The sequence below is a fragment of the Lupinus angustifolius genome, chromosome LG01, assembly GCF_001865875.1.
Source record: "Lupinus angustifolius cultivar Tanjil chromosome LG01, LupAngTanjil_v1.0, whole genome shotgun sequence".
Lineage (NCBI taxonomy): Eukaryota > Viridiplantae > Streptophyta > Magnoliopsida > Fabales > Fabaceae > Lupinus > Lupinus angustifolius.
Genome location: NC_032009.1, coordinates 4,783,762 through 4,798,322, shown reverse-complemented (window position 1 = coordinate 4,798,322; position 14,561 = coordinate 4,783,762). Strand labels below are relative to the sequence as shown.

Sequence of the window (14,561 nt, the reverse complement as noted above, 5' to 3'; positions counted from 1 at the left end):
ATTAACCTATAGTAGCTCAAAACTATATATGTATATCTCAATTTAAGTTTATTAATAAAAAAAATTTAAGTTTTCACATATTGGATATTATATATTGAATATAATTTTTTGAAGGTCATATTATATAAGTACTTTTACCTTATTATAGAAATTCATAAGTGTTAATGATAAATAAATGTAGGGACAAAGTTTATATTTGACAAGGTGTATCATTTCTTACCACTTTCTTCTCAAAGGTGAGAAGAAAAGATATTATGTTTTTTCTCTATCTCCTCTATTTCTCTCCTCAACTAAAGGAGATAAAGTAGGAATCTCTTTCTAATCTTTTTCTTCTTCCTTTCTTTCCTATCAAACTCACCTATAGCAAAGATAGTGTAAAGGCTTAGTGCATCTTCGAACTACTTTACTTTGTTACTTTTATAAAAAAAAATACAAGGTGAAGTTACTCCTCCAAAGGCTAGTTAGCCTTGTCGGTTACATTATTTGGTTACTTTTAATATAAAAAATATAAGGTGAGAGCTCCTCTAACAACCTAATGCCTCGTTGAGACAATTTATATTGTTACTTTTTAATAAAAATAAATAATTGTTGCTCCTCTAAAGGTCTAATGGCTCATCGACTACTGTATTTTGTTACTTTTAAAAAAAAATGAATACAAGGTGAGATTGCTCATCTATTACTTTTATAAAACAAAAATATAAGATAAAGTCACTCCTCCAAAGACTTATGTCTCGTCGTGCGTCTTCATTTTGTTACTTTAAAAAAAAACCAACCACTCAAACATTTTCAAGAACTATGTAGCCTTAATTTCTATATTACAACTATAGATGGCAAAACGGGCATTGCTCGCAGGCACACCAACATAGTTCGCATTTTTTTGCGGGCAGGACATGCAAATTTTGTCCATTTGCTTATTTCGCCCTGTCCGTTTTGCCCGCTAAGCCTGCGGACATTTCCATTGGGCAATGCCGGTAATTTTAGGAAAATTTCAAATAAGTTATGATCTAATGCGATTTTAATAATTAAAAACATAGTAATCTAATGTGATTTGTTCAACTTCATTTTAAATATCAAAGCTTTTGTTTATTTTTTATCTTGAACTCCTTTATTTAATTTTATTTTACTTAATAATGAATTTTTTAATTTTTTAATTATTAAAACCATTCCCGCGAGCCGCCATCAAACTCATTAGCCTATTTTAAAACGGACAGACATTGAACTTTGTCCGTTAAGCCAATGCAAACATGCGTACTCACTTAACTTATTGCAGGCACTAGTAAAACAAGTTGAGCGGCCTATTTTGCCATCTCTAATTACAACTAGACACTTATGAGCAAGTCACTTCCTGCCAGGCAGAAGACAATAAAGAAAACCTATTTTGATCTTTTTGAAATGTAATAATACATAAAGTAAAATTAGTGTTTTAAATAAATACTCACATGATTAATCTAGGTATCATTTTTATAACAGACGGAATAAGGTGCCTAACACATTCCCCATCCATAACTGAATCTCAAACTTAAATCGTCTCTTCGAGGAAACTAATCCTTATCCTTTAATTTTTTTTTCTCCATGTTTTTCCTCTAAAAAACATCCATGACGATTCCATTGCTTTTATTTGTATTAATTTTTATAGTAGGAACCTCTTCTTTTTCCTTTCAAATAACCTTTCAATACTTTACTTCACGGTACCTACCTGCCTATCTAGGTCAGCAGTTGAAAATGGTTAACCCATTGAATTATTGAAATTGTTACATATTTACATGAAGAAGAGGGTTAGTGTCACTTCCTAGAGTACTTGACATGAATTGAAGACCAGAATGTGACTATGTAGAAAGGGAAAAGGTCAGCAAAAGCAGCTTCTTTTAGGAGGAGGTAAACTAGAGTCTTCAGTTGATGTCAAAATATCTTGGATCTTCAGGGAAATGGTATTCCACGTTAAACTGTCAAATAGACCACAACAAACTCTGTAAGAAACTGAGAAAGCGTAGAAATGCACCTACAGGTGCACAAATAACTTCGTATTCACATAACACAAAAGAAAGACAAATAATAGACATTATGGAAGTGTTAAATGATCTATTTGCGAGTTGGTTTGTGGAGAGCAGGGAAGGAAAGGCTTCAGAGCCATAAAATACACTTGTAAATGGCTCTCAAGCCTTCCCTTCCCCTTCTTTTCCTTTTAATCAACTCGCAAACGGACTCTTGAAGAAAAGAAAATGGATCCATTTTTGTTAAGAAATCTATCATCTTGGGACAGTTAATGTAAATGCTACAGAATATCTCCCACAAATTTCAAATATATGCACCGTTTAATATTCCCCATCAATCATGGTCTTATACGTGCATGAGAAATGGTATTTATGCAAATGGGATAAATGATTATAAGTGCATGAGAAATGGTATTTATGCAAATGGGTTAAATGATTATACGTGCATGAGAAATGGGAACAACATTTACCTTATGTGAGTATAAATGATTATTGATTGAGGTATTGCATATTCAAGGTAGGATAGAGAAATGTATATAAATATGAGTTGTTGTGCAAATATGTTGTACAAAAAAAATTTATTTCGAAAACATGTGGACACTCATAGTTTAAGAAGGTGAGCCTCGGCGCAACAGTAATGTTTGTCATATGAAATAAGGTCATAAGTTCAAATACTTGAATCAGCCTTTTCACTTGCGAGGATAAGGCTGTGTATTTCAACCCTCCCCACACCCCACTATGTGGAAGCCTTGTACACTGGGCCTCCCTTTTGATGTACACTCACAGGTTAAGAAATAACACTGGCTACTGCTGAAAATGGCTATGGCAAAAGCAAGGAATCAAACTCCTAACTGCTACAAATCATGGAGAAAATGTCACAACTCAACCACAACAATAAACCATTGATGTGGCAAAGCCACAATATAAACACATACCTTGCCCTCATCAGAATCTGAATGCCTTTGAGGGAACACCACCCTCAGATCATTATATAAGTAGAATCTCCGTTCACCTTCCATGTCCAATCCAGCTTTCTCTGGAAGTGAATTATCGCATTTTTTAATTGATCTATTCTTCCTTTTAGGTAAAGGGCAAATAAAACGGAGGTGAAGGGCATAACGAAGAGGACCAGCACTATTACAAATCTCTTTGATCTTAGAAAAGGATTCTAATGATTTCTCGGAAGAAGATATGTTCCGAGATTGCTTGGAAGAATCCTCTTCGTTCATTAAACCCACCATGCGGGAGCTCTTTCCGTTTCTCTGAATAGTAGATTTTGTTTTGTTTACAACATCAACTGCATCCGTGTGCATCACTTCTCTACTACATGAGATGTCTTGATTTTTTTGTGTTGCTGGAATCCCATTATATACAATCCCTTTGTCCAAAACTGTTGACCCTTGTTTGAAGGGAGCCGAAGTGAAGCTTGAAGATTTAAGGGTGACTTTCTGGCGCAAGAATGTCTGCTCAGATATTAACAAGAAATCAGAATTTGATAAGAACTAAGTAAATGCACTATAAGATGTAACACCAACACTCATAAGTGGAGTAGACAAAAAGGATAACTACACTGCAGTCTAGGTGTTAAATGTGAAATCCATCATAAGCAATGCAATGATTAATAATAAAATCATCTGAGTTCTATAAAAGCCGTCAACTTGGTTGTGCCAAAATGTCTGGGCTAAACTCGGTGATTTGAAATCAGCAAATCGGAAGCCAATATATAAGAAAAGAAAAATTATATGTCCATTTTAATCCTCTAAAACTATAAGCGCCCTCAACTTGGTCATCCACTAATAAAATATATCAAATTTCTTCTGTCAATTTTATGCTATCAAAATGGAACCTAGAAGGGCAAAACCAATTATCATTATCCAACCAATTTGATGATTCTGATAAATAGAGGAAGGATGTTTTGTCATGTATAATTTGGTAGACCAAAATCGACATTTACTCTTATAAGACATAATTTTATGTAATATCATTAATTAAGCTCCTAAACTATTTAAAACATGACAATGAAACATATCAACTTAAAAGACTAACATAGAGGGTTGATTCAGTACCCCTATTACCAGATCCTGAATATCACAAGAAAAACCAGAGTAAAGAGTTATTTTAGATCTTGTCATATTTGTCAACCTAATAAAAGACTAATTGAGAAGGTAATAAATCAGTTTCTAATACTGTTTCAATTTATTAATCAATTATGCATAGCTTTAGACAATATGTGAAGGCCTGATCAGTTCTACACTTCTACTTCAAATGGATTTAATATGCCTTCTGTAAATTAAATTCACAGCAACTACTTTACTTATAGAGGAAATGAAGCTTTACGTCCACCCTCCACACCAAGTCACCAACAAAGTAACTGGCAGCTTAATACTCCTATCCCATTTCAGTCTCATAATTTTTCTTTGTAAGACTTAATTTTCCATTTGGTTGTTTGCTCTCACATAGGCTGAGCGTTGACGCAACATTAAGGTTACTTGCCTTGTAACCTGCAGTCATGGCTCAAATCCTGGAAATAGCCTCTTCCCTTGTGAGGGTAAGGCTGCGTATATCTACCCTCCCCTGGCCCCACTAGGTAGGATCCTCGTGCACTGGACTGTCTTTCTTATGGTTGGTTGTTCTCATCATCTCATGAATGTAATAATTAATTTACAAGTAAATCATGTACTGGATTCTAGTCTTTTAATTTACTTCTTTCATATATAGCCATCCAACATTTAGAGCTAAAAACAACCATATCAGAACAATCATGCCATTAAGAAGCAAAATGCCCAGATCAATTGAGTTAGAGATTTATCCAGACTATCTTACTTTGGTACCGGCTGGCATGTCACTCAAATCATAGTTGCAAAAGAAAGTGTGAAGGGGAGTCTTTTCCGGATTACTTAGCACCTGCAGAGAGCAATCACATGCAATAGTAAAGCATTATTACACAAAAGACAGTAATTCTCACAAATGACATGAAAGTGGAACAAAAGGTGCTAATCTATTTATATGCTTGCTAAAATGGATTTATTTGGGGGTAAAGAAGGGAAAATATCAATAGGTATGTACAGAATCAGTGAAGCTTAGTCCAAATACATCAAACTGATAAGATTAGGCCTAAGCCTAACATTAAAAATGTGTATAGAAGGGGAAATATGTAGGTCTAGTTAGAGATTTCCTAATTGTAACACATTTACTAAAGTATCCCTATGCAGTTAGTTTGTTAGTTAGGCTATAAATAAGGAACTAGTCTCTTGGAGGAAACGAAGTGAATTGGGAAGTAAATTCTGATTGTGGAATCAGGGGAAAGGTCGTGGGGCCTTTTGCGGAAAGGTCATGGGGCCTTTTGGGGAAAGGTCATGGGGCCTTTTGGGGAAAGGTCGTGGAATCTTTTGTACATCTCAATTCTTGTTCTTCTTTCATTCTTTCTAATAATATTCTTGTTCATCCCAACCAAGAATCACATTGATTCTTGTTTAGGGTATTATTTTCCATTAATTCCTTTCTTTCTTCTTGATCTTATCACAAACCTTCTCTACAACTAAAATTTCTCATTGAACATGACACAAATGAAAATATGCCTATAAATATCAGTGACTCTAACAACACACTTTCTGGAGCATGCAATCAAAAGAAAGCAGGTTATTCTCATCAACTGAGCTGACAAAAAGGCCATTCTCTTCGAACCATAAATCAAAAAATAATTCTTTGACCAAAAAAATCAGATAAAGATAGTAACCATACAATTGTTAGCATATACTTATTTATTTATTTACAGGGCATTTACAACTTCCCTTAAAGGTACCATACCCCTGCAGATATAAGATGTGGTGAGTTGGAAATGATACCATGCATGTAATGTACTGTGCTGTAAACAGTAAATAATAGCAACACTAGGACTTGATGTAACAATGGAAACAATAGAGTCATAGGATAGACTTCAATCTTACATGAAAATATTTACTCCATAAAGTATATAAATATCTACACGCTTTGTGCAAATAACTCAAGCAATTCAAGCAACTCTAGCAAATTCACATAAACTCTAGGATCCCACTTTTGTTCCAAGTCCCTTGTGGTTCTTCCGTCAGATCTAGCGGACCCTTGCTTCTATAAAAGTACCTTGGTTTTGTTAAAGTTCCTCTGGTAATGCCATCAGATCTAGCAGAACCTTGCTTCTATTAAAGTCGCTTGGCCTTTGAAGCACGGATTCGTCGAACACCCTCGCGTATCGGTGTCCGACACGTATCCGACACGGATACGCTCGGATTCACGAAGGATACATATCCGTGGAGTATCCAAAAATAAAATAAAATAAAATAAATATTAAGACACGTATCAAATTCATTTTCAATAAAATATAGGATAATATATATTCGTTTTCAATAAAATAGGATAAAATAGATTCGTTTTCAATAAACACTAACTTATTTAAAGGCCACAAAGACTCATACCAACATACAGTCACACCGAATTGACTCTCTGATACATAACATCGTCGTCAAGGAGATGAAATTGATATTATTTATGTTTCTATGGCTAGACAATAAGCAATTTTATAAATTATTCTACTATATTTTCTAGTTTTGATACTTGGAATTTTGGAGGACAATGATTTTCAATTTCCATTATATTTTTTACTTTGAATGTTTTGATTTACACTTATAATTTGATCATATTTTATGTGATTTTTATTATTTTATACACATATCCTTGAACGTATCGTATCCCATATTTTAGAAAAAATGTGTGTCGACGTATCGGATATGTATCGTATCCGACTTATGTATTCGAATTCGTGCTTCATAGCACTTGGCTCTGCTATCAAGTCCAGCAGAGTCGTCAGAAAACTAAAATCCCTCTAAAATAGTGATCACAAAAGAGACTCACTCACGGGAAAAGGTGAACAGCCACCAACCAGCTTGCCAAGTATCGTTGCCAAAATCAACTGCATAAGCGTCACTTGCAGACTCCACGGTAATGCATGTAAGCCATGCACCACCAAGTCAAGGGAACATAATGCTATCCTTGAAGAGTTTTAAAGCAAAACTTATCAAGTGATCCTTCTCTTGTGATGTTCTAAGGGCTTATTACTTCCGCTGAGTGTGGCGCCCCTTATCACCATCTCCTCGTCTCTTATGTTTCCCCTTTATTCTATTATTTTCGCTTTCCTTCATAGCCATAGAATTTAGTCAGCACAAAACTCCTTTGTTGTTTTTCTTCATGAAATTCGACCCTCATTGGAACGTAAACAATTGGCATTTAGTTTTTGCTATCAATCCATCATGCTACCACTTCCACAATCCAAAAATCGATAAGCAATTGTTTTGTTTATGTTTTCAAAACAAGAACAATCTGAAACATCCCCATGCAAAGTGGGAACTCATCAGTTGGTACCAGTATCGATGGAATCCAATGTTGAAGTTGGACAACCCTTCCAAACCTGATGCATGTCCAACGGAAGGTGTTTCTGTCATCATGAATCGAAAGAATCGCTCTTAAATTGTGATGGGCCTATTATTACAAAGGTATACCAGAGAAAAAGAAAGAATGGTCAGGGTAAAATTGGAACAAAGAAGAAAGAGTTTATTGCACATGCTACTAACAACCCAGACACGTGGCAGACAAGTACGGGTGGGCTAGAACCGGAAATAATTGAAGGTGAATATAAGGTATCAGAATAGAAGGAGGAGGCAGGCAATCATTGGGTAGAAAGGAGTGACCTTTGTCACCAGGAAACTTTCCTTATTTTCTTAGCTATTTCTTTTCTGCACTTTTTACATAATAAGAATTTGATGTACACTGCAATCTTGCAACTCTAATTACAGAATTAATATATTGTTTTGGTACTATTTTCTGCGTGTTCATTCCATTTCTTTATCACTATTTCTAGTACCTATCAAATTGGTATCAGAGCCGGGTTCTGGGAGCATCTGGATGCTATCAACGAAAATGTTGTTTCGGGGCAGAACAACTAGAGTCCTTGGGGCACCTCATCTTGGGTCAAGGGGTCCAAGCTAATCCGGACAAGCTTTCCACAATGACAAAATGGCCCACTCCTAAAGATATTCACGGGTTGAGGGGATTTTTGGTACTCACCTAGTACTACCAATGGTTTGTAAGAAATTATGGGGTGATTGCTAAACCTCTGACTCAGCTTTTGAAGAAAAACAAGTTTCAATGGTCACAAGATGCTCAAGAAGCCTTTGAGATGTTGAAGGCTACTATGGAAAAATTACCCACTCTAGCTTTTTACCAGATTTCAATGTGCCCTTCGTGATTGAATCAAATGCCTCTGGTTTCGGCATTGGAAAAGTACTTATGCAGCAAGGGCAGCCTCTTGCTTTTATTAGTCAGGCGATGTCGGAAAGAGCAAAGTTAAAATCGGTGTATAAACGTGAAATAATGGCGATAGTGTTCGCAGTGCAAAAGTGGCGACAATACTTATTGGGGAACCACTTTATTATTCGTACCGATCAAAAGAGTTTGAAATTCTTACTCGATCAACGGGTGTTAGGGGGTGATCAATTTAAATGGGTAACCAAGTTGTTGGGTTTGGAATTTGAAATTCAATACAAACCCGGATCAGAAAACCGGGTGGCGGATGCGTTATCCCGATTGATAGAATACAAATCGGTTTCAATGGTTACTAACATGGATTTGATGGAATTGGCAGAAGAGATTCTGCAAGACCCTCAGATGCAGCAAATTATGCAAGAATTGGTTAAAAATCCAAAATCTCATCCACTCTACTCCATCACAAAAGGTTGTTTATGGTACAAAGGAAGATTGATGTTGTCCAACAAGTCAGCACGTATTCCTCTCTTACTTGCTGAATTTCATGCTTCTCCGCGGGGTGGTCATTCCAGAGTAACCAGAATGTATAAGCGAATTGCTATGATCTTTCATTGGGCGGGCATGCGTCGGGATATAGAGAAATTTGTGGCTGAATGTCTCATCTGCCAACATAATAAATACCAAGCCTTGCGGCCAACAGGGCTCCTTCAACCTCTTCCAATCCCTAACCATGTTTGGGAGGACGTGTCGATGGATTTTATCGGTGGTTTACCCAAGTCCAGTGGTGCTGACACAATTTTTGTGGTAGTTGATCGCCTTAGTAAGTATGCACACTTTATTCCTTTACATCACCCTTATACTTCTAAGGATGTGCCTCAAGTCTTTGTGAAGGAGATTATTCGGTTACATGGGTTTCCAATTTCGATTGTATCGGATCGTGATCGAGTTTTTATGAGTCTATTTTGGAAGGAATTATTTCGTTTAGCCAGTACAAAATTGCGATTTAGTTCCGCATATCACCCGCAAACGGATGGTCAGACGAAGGTTATCAATAGAACACTATAGACATACTTGCACTGTTTTATGGGGGAACAACCTAAACAGTGGGTGAAATGGTTGGCGTGGGCTGAATTGTGGTTTAATTGTTCATATAATGCCTCTACTCACATGGGTCCTTTTAAGGTCTTGTATGGAAGGGATCCTCCTTCGATTATTCCTTTTCGGAGTGAGACTACTTCGATAGCTGCAGTGGACAGCTTGCTCCGGGAGAGGGATAGCATTCTGGACGAGCTCAAGGCCAATTTGGCTAAGGCTCAACACCGAATGTGTGTCCAAGTTGATAAAAAGAGAAGAGAAGTCGAATTTTAGGTAGGTGATTTCGTGTTTTTAAAGGCTCAACCTTACCAATTGCGTTCTCTTACTCAAAAGGCCGATGAGAAGTTAAGTCCTCACTTTTATGGCCCTTTTGTGGTTTTAGAAATGATTGGGGTTGTGGCCTATAAATTGCAGCTACCGGATTATTCGCAAATACATCCGATTTTCCATGTTTCTCAACTCAAAACAGCCCCTCCTGCTAGTATTCACTGTCAACAATTACCAGCGGGTTTGATGGGGGATTGGGAACTGTTTGTGGTCCCCGATCAAATATTGGCATGTCGCAAATTGTTGAATGGCAAAACTGAAGTGTTAATCAAGTGGGCTAATCTTCCTAACCACGACAACACTTGGGAGGATTCTGATTTATTCCGCGCAACTTTTCCGGATTTCCACCTTGAGGACAAGGTGTTACTCGTTGGGGAGGGTATTGATGGGCCTATTATTACAAAGGTATACCAGAGAAAAAGAAAGAATGGTCAGGATAAAATTGGAACAAAGAAGAAAGAGTTTGTTGCACATGCTACTAACAACCCAGACATGTGGCAGACAAGTACGGGTGGGCCAGAACCGGAAATCATTGGAGGTGAATATAAGGTACCAGAATAGAAGGAGGAGGCAGGCAATCATTGGGTAGAAAGGAGTGACCTTTGTCACTAGGGAATCCAGGAAACTTTCCTTATTTTCTTAGCTATTTCTTTTCTGCACTTTTTACATAATAAGAACTTCATGTACACTGCAATCTTGCAACTCTGATTACAGAATTATTATACTATTTTGGTACTATTTGTTGCGTGTTCATTCCATTTCTTTATCACTATTACTGGTACCTATCAAATTGCCAATACTATATTGATATCAAAGATTAATCTAAATATATTAGAAGGCAATCAAGTCAGAACCCCTTTCTCTATTGGTGAGTATAAAGATGATTACTGTGAGGTAAAACCCATAGAGACGTGTCATTTGTTGCTTGGTAAGCCATGGCATATTGCCAATGAGGCAATAATGCTTGGACCACCAAATAGGCACTACACTAACCATGGTGGAAAAAGAATAAGAGAAAAGATTGAACAAGACAGAAAAGATGAAAAAGAGGAAAGTGAAAGTGACCATTGAGAGATAGAGGGTACTAGAAAAAGAGTACTACGAGAGTGGTAGCTAAGTGGAGCTCCATTTTGTTGAAAACTTGTCAACAAAGTAGTAATATCAAGTTGAATTGGAAGGTTTTAGGTTGGAGGGATTTAGCCTTTTAGGTGAGGAAGGAATAACAGTAAGAAAAGAGACCAAGTGTTATGAATTGCGGAACAAATTTTTTATACTAAAATTTGTTAACAACCATTCATTAAAAAATTCCAAGTGCACATTTTTGAAATCATTAATGAAAGAACAAAGTACATATACCGGAGAAAGAAGTGATGCAAATATGATCCCAAACATCAGAGTAAATAATATTGAAAGGAGTAACTGTGAAATGAGTGGTTTATCAATACCAGTTGTATCCGTCCTTTTATTGGTACACGCAACCGGCTTTTGACAATTTGAGAATCATCATTGATAAGCCCACGTTTCAGCATATGGCCTCTACACTTGTTTGAAGAATTTCCTTCAAGATCTATTGATGCATAATACAATAGGGAGCAATCTCCATCCACGCTAGTAACAGAAAATGGAAGCTTCTGTGATTTAAGAGAAAAGTTTCCACCAGTAATGCTTAGCACAGCAAGAAAACCATCAATATTCTACACATAAAATAAGAGCAACAAGCAACCAAGGTAAATTTTCTTAACGTTTTGGTCTACAACTTAGAATTAAGCAAGAGATCATTAATAGTACAGTAGTTAGCATATGTACATACCTTGCTACAATTTCTAGATAAGAACCGTCCAGATAAAAGAGACTCTTCAAATGAACCAACCAAAGACCTCCTGACTGAAAGCCCACTCAAACTTCTAGTAAATCTCGTTGAGTGAGAAGTGGAAACTGGTTCTTGAGATAGTGGCCAATTCATTTCAGTAATATCATCCAGAGAAGGACAGAAGTCTTCCCACAAGAGTTCAACATGTTCAAAAGATTTACTTGCAATTCCTAAATTATTGTCTTTATGATTTAACATATGTCGGGAGTTAGAATTGTCAAGTGATTGTTCTATACTCCTTAAAGTTATATTGCAATTCTTCATCTCCTCAACGACACTCCTACATCCTCTAATAGTTTTTATCCTTTCGGAAAATTTTGGACCAAGAGGTGACAAGGAAAGAGGAGAGCTCAAGTTTTTAGGTGATATGGATAATAAGCCACTTTGAGATCTGAACTGACTTGATTGCCCGAAGTGATCATTTCCATCTGTGGGTGAACTACCCAGGTATAAGGGTCCTCGATTTTCTTGCGAAGTACCGTCAAAAAGAAGAAAGGATTCTGTAGTGTGTGGCATGTTTTTTTGCTCCAAGCAACTTTTCAAGTACCAAGTAGGCATTGTATGACTGCTTTTACTTCCAATATTTGCCTTCTTGTTATCTTGTGCAATGTAGTTTCTGACATTATCATTTTTCACAAGGGAGGAAGTCTCATTATATTTGGAGCCATTATCCTCGGGATCACTTTTGAAATGACTTGGGGAGAGCATACTGCTTAGTGGAGATAAAAGTCGTTTCCTAACCAATGAACTGGCAGCTTCAGTATCATTGGCTGACACATTAGTAAAAGTAGAAGAATGAAGATTTGCATCTGAAACTTTGGCCGACCCATCAGTGAAAGAACTTCTTCGGCATGATTCAAAACCAACAACCCTAGAAGCAGGAACATAAATACTTTGCCCATTTTTTGAAGCAAAAAGAGAACTTCTGTCTATTGAATCAATTTTCAAACTATGGACATTGGAAGTGACTTCCAAGGCTCCCGTGTAAATCATATTATCCAAAACATTTGAAATTTCAAAGGATGAATTCTTCGCAAAATCACCAAATGAGGGGGCCTTCTTAGAGAAATCATCATCCAATGAGGACCGCAGAGTATATGCAGCCAACCCACCACTGCTTACACTGTTCATGCTGCTGTCCACACAAGAGGGGCTTGCATCTGAAAATTGTTGTGAGCAATCTAAAACTGCACCCACAGGTGCAACATTTTCAGCGGTTTGACTTTGGGGTATTTGTGGCAATCCCATCACCGATATTTTAATTAGTATTCAGTAATATGGATCTTGAATTTCCTAAAGAGATGAAAAGCTTGCTTGAAAGTATCAATTTGATCCCTCTGTGTGGTTTTAAATAATCAGTTTACAATACCATTCATTCTTTTACCACATGATCATGGTAAGACTTGCAATCATCAACAAACAAGTGCAACCCGATCTTCCACAGCTACCAGTTTCAATATCCAACTGTTCATACTATTAATACATATTAGAAACTACAAATGGAATGCTATTAGTAATCAGAGGCATCCACATCCGAGACATTACAACCACTATTTGCTTTGCAGGGAATGCAGAGAAAATCAAGGTCATAGTGCTATATATCAAGAACTACAACCGGAAAATATCTCAAGACCTCCATACTTGCAACAGATAAAGCCCACACATGACAGAAAACAAAATCAGTGCCTATGCCTGAAACAGCAGTAGAAAAGTTCAGAAAACCATAAGAAGCATATACAAACATATATACAAAGCTCACAATTTTCTCAAGTTCACCACTTCACGAATTTGGACTTAAAACTTAATTGTCCCTTGATCAAAAAACCCTTTCACTTATTACGTTTTTTGCATTCACATTTTCAATAATCAAAAGATTCATCATTTATATAAAGGGTAAGAGGTGAAAAGGAAAAATAGAAAAACTAAGCAAATACCTCAAGGGGGAGTAAAGTTGAAAATACCATCGACCTATGAGCAAATTTTGAAGCTAAATTAAGAGTGATCAATACCCAGAAAGTAAGTTTTATTTCGAAACGATCAACATGAACATGAAAAATTAAAAACATAAACTTTCAAAGGTTTTGAGTAATAATATTATAATTACCATTGTTATTTTAGCTGTTCATATAAGCAAAGAGACACAAAAAAGTAAAAACTGACAAACCCCAAAACCAAAAAGAAAAAAATAATTTCTGGATTACCACATAAACCTCCAAAGAACGAAAAATCATAGAAATGAAAATCAAACGAAGTCCAACAAGATTCAATATGGTCGAGGTAGCAAAAACAAAACATACTTAGAAAACGCACCAATGAAGTTGGTGACAGAAGAATCAGGAACATTAATCATTATCAATAACCTTCTGCGGTTCTACCTTCAGATCAGATAAAGATAACCATGTAAAAATAAAATTTGGCAGAATATAAAATTAAACAAAAGGGTGTTCTAGAAATGGTTTATTATTTTACAATTTCTTATTTGAGTTTGGGTTCTTGGAATTGCAGAAGGGGAAAGTGAAGGAGATAGAAAGAGTGGTATTAGGTGTTGGGCAACCTATGTCCCTTGAATCACTCTTCTTATAATACCAAAAACCCACCGCATTTTCACTTTTCCCTTGAATCACTATTATTTTATGTTCAAACAATTTGGATAATTGTATAGATAATAAGAGTTTTAGGATATTTTTTTATTGGTTTAGATTACTTATATTCTTGGACAACGTAAGAGCCAATAACATAGTAACTTACTAATTGTCTCACTTTTTATACAATTTCATGTACTATTTTGATTGGTTGAAAAAATTAAAGTTAAAATTACAATTATTAAATATTTTTTAGCTCAATCATATCTCCTAATATATGAAATGGCACAAATAAGTGAGACAGCAAATATATAACTAATAACATCTACCATGTTTGATAATTGTATTGTATCTTGTAATATTCACAATATTATGAGTCTTGCTCCCTATCCTAAGAATTTT

The 14,561-nt window shown here is 36.0% G+C and overlaps 1 protein-coding gene across 2 annotated transcripts; it reads right to left on the bottom strand.

Moving 5' to 3' along the window:
* LOC109348147 lies at positions 1,628 to 14,157 on the bottom strand. Of its 2 annotated transcripts, none has more exons than XM_019588408.1 (6): positions 13,888 to 14,157; positions 11,518 to 13,269; positions 11,153 to 11,401; positions 4,815 to 4,895; positions 2,927 to 3,454; positions 1,628 to 1,943 (listed from the first exon to the last, which is right to left on the bottom strand). In XM_019588408.1, exons 2-6 carry the CDS (start codon positions 12,823 to 12,825, stop codon positions 1,890 to 1,892), a joined length of 2,220 nt encoding a protein of 739 aa, XP_019443953.1. In that variant the 5' UTR covers positions 12,826 to 13,269; positions 13,888 to 14,157; the 3' UTR covers positions 1,628 to 1,889. The 2 variants fall into 2 exon arrangements, with proteins under 2 accessions (XP_019443953.1, XP_019443959.1); XM_019588414.1 differs by having other exon boundaries at positions 14,047 to 14,145.

What these genes read in the sequence shown, in the direction of transcription:
- LOC109348147 (XM_019588408.1), bottom strand. Translation starts at nt 12,825, where the DNA reads ATGGGATTGCCACAAATACCCCAAAGTCAAACCGCTGAAAATGTTGCA. An exon ending in TAAAAGGACGGATACAACTG is followed by an intron (nt 4,896 to 11,152) that starts GTATTGATAAAC and finishes TGCTCTCTGCAG; the next exon opens with GTGCTAAGTAATCCGGAAAA. An exon ending in CAGATTCTGATGAGGGCAAG is followed by an intron (nt 1,944 to 2,926) that starts GTATGTGTTTAT and finishes TCTATTTGACAG; the next exon opens with TTTAACGTGGAATACCATTT.